The sequence below is a fragment of the Syngnathus acus genome, unplaced genomic scaffold (genome assembly GCF_901709675.1).
Source record: "Syngnathus acus unplaced genomic scaffold, fSynAcu1.2, whole genome shotgun sequence".
NCBI classification, from domain to species: Eukaryota; Metazoa; Chordata; class Actinopteri; order Syngnathiformes; family Syngnathidae; genus Syngnathus; species Syngnathus acus.
The window spans coordinates 46,433-52,173 of record NW_023590245.1 but is presented as its reverse complement, the minus strand read 5'-3'; the positions used below and the strand labels follow the sequence as shown (position 1 = coordinate 52,173).

Below are 5,741 nucleotides of genomic sequence, written 5' to 3'. Positions count from 1 at the left end.
CTGTCTAAGTCTAAGTCTAAACCTGCAACGTTTGGTTTATGTTTTATAAGCATTTTTAGTTTTATTGCTTAAATCGCATTTTCTCGACGAGCTGAGCACGTTTTCTGGATGGTGCCTCTCCCGTCACTCTGGTTAGGTTGGCAAAGTAAAAAGCGCTCTTGGGTGCTTCAGAGTGCCGAGTTTATCACTGCACATAAAGAAATGACCACCTGCAACGTTTGGTTTATGTTTTATGAGCATTTTTAATTGTATTGCTTAGAGCGCATTTTCTCGACGAGCTGAGCACTATTTCTAGTAAAAAGCGCTCTTGGGTGCTTCAGAGTGCCGGGTTTATCACTGCGCATGCAGAAATGACCACCTGCAACGTTTGGTTTATGTTTTATAAGCATTTTTTGTTTTATTGCTTAAATCGCATTTTCTCGACGAGCTGAGCACGTTTTCTGGATGGTGCCTCTCCCGTCACTCTGGTTAGGTTGGCAAAGTAAAAAGCGCTCTTGGGTGCTTCAGAGTGCCGAGTTTATCACTGCACATAAAGAAATGACCACCTGCAACGTTTGGTTTATGTTTTATGAGCATTTTTAATTGTATTGCTTAGAGCGCATTTTCTCGACGAGCTGAGCACTATTTCTAGTAAAAAGCGCTCTTGGGTGCTTCAGAGTGCCGGGTTTATCACTGCGCATGCAGAAATGACCACCTGCAACGTTTGGTTTATGTTTTATAAGCATTTTTTGGTTTATTGCTTAAATCGCATTTTCTCGACGAGCTGAGCACGTTTTCTGGATGGTGCCTCTCCCGTCACTCTGGTTAGGTTGGCATAGTAAAAAGCGCTCTTGGGGGCTTCAGAGTGCCCAGTTTATCACTGCGCATGCAGAAATGACCACCTGCAACGTTTGGTTTATGTTTTATAAGCATTTTTAGTTTTATTGCTTAAATCGCATTTTCTCGACGAGCTGAGCACGTTTTCTGGATGGTGCCTCTCCCGTCACTCTGGTTAGGTTGGCATAGTAAAAAGCGCTCTTGGGGGCTTCAGAGTGCCGAGTTTATCACTGCGCATGAAGAAATGACCGCCTGCAACGTTTGGTTTATGTTTTATAAGCATTTTTAATTGTATTGCTTAGAGTGCATTTTCTCGACGAGCTGAGCACGTTTTCTAGTAAAAAGCGCTCTTGGGTGCTTCAGAGTGCCGAGTTGAGTGCGTGGTTTAGCGTCCGCCCCCGGTCCCTTATGGGACCCTATTTGGCCCGCGGACCGGCTGGCGGGAGCTCCGTGAAAGCCTGTCCGCCCTCCGAGCACTCCTGCCGGGCGTCGGGTTAGAGACCGCGCCCGGTCACTTATGGGACCCTAATTGGCCCGCGGACCGGCTGATGGTACCTCCGTGAATGCCTATCCGCCGTCCGAGCACTCCTGCCGGGCCTGAGTTAGAGACCGCGCCCGGTCACTTATGGGACCCTAAATGGCCCGCGGACCGGCTGGCGGTACCACCGTGAAAGCCTATCCGCCCTCCGAGCACTCCTGCCGGGCGTGAGTTCGAGACCGCGCCCGGTCACTTATGGGACCCTAAATGGCCCGCGGACCGGCTGGCGGGAGCTCCGTGAAAGCCTGTCCGCCCTCCGAGCACTCCTGCCGGGCGTGGGTTAGAGACCGCGCCCGGTCACTTATGGGACCCTAAATGGCCCGCGGACCGGCTGGCGGTACCACCGTGAAAGCCTATCCGCCCTCCGAGCACTCCTGCCGGGCGTGAGTTCGAGACCGCGCCCGGTCACTTATGGGACCCTAAATGGGCCGCGGACCTGCTGGCGGTACCTCCGTGAATGCCTATCCGCCCTCCGAGCACTCCTGCCGGGCCTGAGTTCGAGACCGCGCCCGGTCATGTATGGGACCCTGAATGGCCCGCGGACCGGCTGGCGGGACGTCCGTGGATGCCTATCCGCCCTCCGAGCACTCCCGCCGGGCGTGGGTTAGAGACCGCGCCCGGTCATGTATGGGACCCTGAATGGCCCGCGGACCGGCTGGCAGGACCTCCGTGAATGCCTATCCGCCCTCCGAGCACTCCTGCCGGGCGTGGGTTAGAGACCGCGCCCGGTCAGTTATGGGACCCTAAATAGCCCGCGGACCAGCTGGCGGGACCTCCGTGAATGCCTATCCGCCCTCCGAGCACTCCTGCCGGGCCTGAGTTTGAGACCGCGCCCGGTCAGTTATGGGACCCTGTTGGGTTCACAACATTTGTCTGAAAAGAATCTCACAGAGGCAGGATATGTCTTCGATGGCAAGCGATCATCTGCAGATGGACGCGGCTCAGACACAGCAAGTGTGACTGAGACCCGTGCCTTCTCTCAGTTTGGTCGTGCCTTTTATTGAGGAAAAAACAATGGGGCAAGTGTACATGAATGCATAGCTTCTTTAGACAGGAAAGACATTCCACAATTACATCTCATGACCACAGCACAACAGCGATACTATTACGGACAGAAGCAGATGGTCGTCTCATGACTTTAGCTTAACAAAGACGTAGTCTTCGTGGTCATGGGATGGATACTTCTGTGGCGTTCTCATGACTTCTACTTAAATAAGACGTTTGTCACTTCAGCCATCCCATGACAAACTCATGATCTGTTCATGTATAGCTAACTATGGGGCTTATTGTACAGCGCGACTCGTGACTCCAGCCATGGGCTCCTTAGCCAGCCATCTGCTCCCAAGTCATTATCACGAGGTCAAAATGTCACATCCTGTGGACGGTCTTGCACACATAAGGAGATACATAGAATCCAATGATAAAAAGTATATTTTTCCCAACATTCCCCCCTGTTTAACATTGGAATTCATGGGAAAACAAAACATAAACTAATAACTACATATGTGTATAAATGAGTATACGCCTACACAATATAGTATGGCAACAACAAAAAGTATGAACGTTTACATTCCAGAGTTCATCAGAACTACAGCTCTCCATTCGGCTTTGGCCATGTTCGTCATAATGGAATGTATTTTGTTTTGGATCATCAAAAAGAAAAAACAACCAGGTAGGCGATTTACGCAAGGTGGTCCCACTCATCTTGTTCACGCTGGACCAACATGATATTCTGGACAGCAAACGCTGATGTCAACATTTTAGTCATCATGTGACGAATACAAGGTATGATGCATGATGTAAAAATACAGAGAAATAACAGTATGGCAACTAAAAGAACCGCGACTTTCAAGAGAAGTTGCTTCCAATTGCCATAAAACAGCCACCAAAAGGGATGGACATCCTTGGCTGGAGTTTCGTCCTGGGACATAGCCCTACGGAGATTCCGAAGTCCTTGTAGAGCATACTCGATGTGGGTGTCATTTTCTCCTGGGATGTAGGTACAACAGGAGGTACCAACTATTTCACACACACCTCCTTTTTCGGCAGTCAGGAGGTCCAAAACCATTCGGGACTGTAGTGCCATTAGCCTCAGGGCTTGCAGTTCTGTCTGGTAACCTGTAAGGGCCTCTAGTGTAAAATTGGCAAAGGTCTTCAACCTGTAATCCATAGTTTCTATTCGGAGAATAGTCTTAGCCACACCCGCCTGTGGGAAGAGTGTGAGTGCCACCTTTTGTCCTGTGCTCCAAAGCTTGTATTCATCTGGTACGTCTGAGCCCCAGACACTGTCGTAGGGACGGAAGGTGGGAGCAACAGCTGCACGTGTCTTTCGCTGATGATGTTCCTGAAGATGTGTCAGACTGAGGAACACAGTGTGATCTGACACATATACGGGGGCACATGTGCCATCCCATCGTCCTGGAAGGACTGCGTAGCCTCGGCGACCACAGAGCCACCATCCCCCTTCGATGATAGAGTGGGGACTTTCGCCTCCTGCTAGGACTTGTTTGATTGCTTCTGTGATATTCAACGAGGTCTCGTCGGTAGGTCCTAGAAGTGAGGTGGTGATGCAGCGTTTTGTTTCTCCCACCTTTATTCCATCAACACGTCTTCGTCGGAAGCACAGGGGATGTGAGATGGTTTCACTCACTTCGAGAGTCACTGGTGCGGGTGTGACGACAGAACTTCTTGACACTACTGTGAATGGCCTTGAGATGTTGTAACAGGGATGGGCGGCTAGTTGTGCCTCATTACTTTCCGACCGTCTGAGTCCTTTGAGGGGATTAAACCCAAAAGCCCTTAGTATTGCGAAACACCATGCATTTTTCTCTGGCATGGGTCGGGCATGTAGGACAGGTTGTTGACTTGATCGTGGCATTATGGAACATACATAACATTTAGTTTGATTGTATGTTTCGGCCAACATGGATACATACTGGTACCACATGTTGTCTGCATGGGGTATATCTGGGTTTATCTTTATATACTTTGTCAACAGTTCGGTCGTCATTCTCTTGATTCGAGCGGGAGTTCCACTCTCCCCTTGGGGACCCTGGACACTCCATGTCATTGGCAAGCATGCTACAGCCACAGCACAGACAAGCACTCCTCTGAGTGCCATTTTCCGTTCAGTTCCACAGAGCCACCTGAACCCCTAGGGAGCTAAATGGTCAGGGTTCTTAGTTCTTCACCGGTTTGAGACTGATGCCAAACTATAATTGGCACCCCCTTTGTAGCCAGACTTCGCCCTGACCGAGGCCTAGGAGCCAAGCACTCTCTGCAGCTTACAGTGGCTGAGATGTATCCAGCTGGGTCTTTCTGCAATCTTGACAGCGGTGGGTGTGGCGAGTAGGACTTGGAATGGTCCCTCCCACCGGGGTGAAGACCACGTCTTTCTTTTGATTACTTTGATGAAGACCCAGTCACCTGGTTTCGCTGAGTCATCCTGTGGAGATAAAGGAGTGGAGGGCAGTAAATTTGCATTTGAGACTTCTTTCGTTTGCATGGTTTTGATCATGTAGTCGGCTAGAGTTAGCTCTTCTGCGGCTTTGTCTAAATCATGTGAGAACAGAGGGAGCCTGTATGCTCTGCCATGAATGATCTCATAAGGGGTTAAACCCTTGCTACAGGGCGTAATCCTCATATAGAGTTTTACCAAATCTAGACATTCGGGCCATGGTCTTCCTGTTTCTGCCATGCATTTGGTTAATCTATTTTTAATTGTTCCATTTGTCCGTTCAACAAGGCCAGCACTCGATGGATGATAGGAACAATGATTTTTCAATGTAATCTGCAAATGTTCAGCCATTTTGTGAATGACTGAATTGACAAAATGTGGTCCGTTGTCGCTGTAAATGGTCTCTGGGATACCATAACTGGGAATGATGGTCTTGCAGATAGCCTTTGCTACTGTTATAGCATCTGCATTCTTTGCTGGGATTATTTCTGTCCACCTTGAAAAGGCATCTATTAGGACTAAACAGTATTTGTACAGTCCACACCTGTTTAGTTCTATGAAGTCCATATGCAGCATTTGGAACGGATATGCTGGTTCTGGGAATTTTCCTCTCTTTGGTCTTACATTCCCTTGTGGATTATTTTTTATACAGACTTCACACGCTCTACAAAAAAGTTTTGAGTACAAATTGAAACCATACGTTGTAAAGTGTTGTGATATTAGCTCCTGCATCCCCCCTGTCGACACATGAGAACTACCGTGTGTCGAAACCGCAGCTGCCCTAAAGAGGGATTTAGGGAGAACAGGCTTATTATTTACAATGTATATGTCTTTGTCTGTCAGTTGTGCACCTTTAGCAATCCACATTTTCTGTTCTTGTTTAGGGGCTGAATGTTGCATATCATGCAAGATCTGTGTATTTATTAGTTC

At 48.8% G+C, this 5,741-nt stretch overlaps 1 protein-coding gene across 1 annotated transcript; it reads right to left on the bottom strand.

The window, feature by feature from the left end:
* Nucleotides 1-2,995: 2,995 nt before the first annotated feature.
* LOC119119280 (uncharacterized protein K02A2.6-like) lies at nucleotides 2,996-5,575 on the bottom strand. The gene has a single exon (XM_037245697.1). The coding sequence runs from the start codon at nucleotides 5,541-5,543 to the stop codon at nucleotides 4,614-4,616; it is 930 nt and encodes a 309-aa protein (XP_037101592.1). The 5' UTR covers nucleotides 5,544-5,575; the 3' UTR covers nucleotides 2,996-4,613.
* Nucleotides 5,576-5,741: the final 166 nt, after the last annotated feature.

Bases quoted from the DNA above. Each gene is read 5' to 3' on its own strand.
- LOC119119280 (XM_037245697.1), bottom strand. From the start codon at position 5,543: ATGCAGGAGCTAATATCACAACACTTTACAACGTATGGTTTCAATTTG.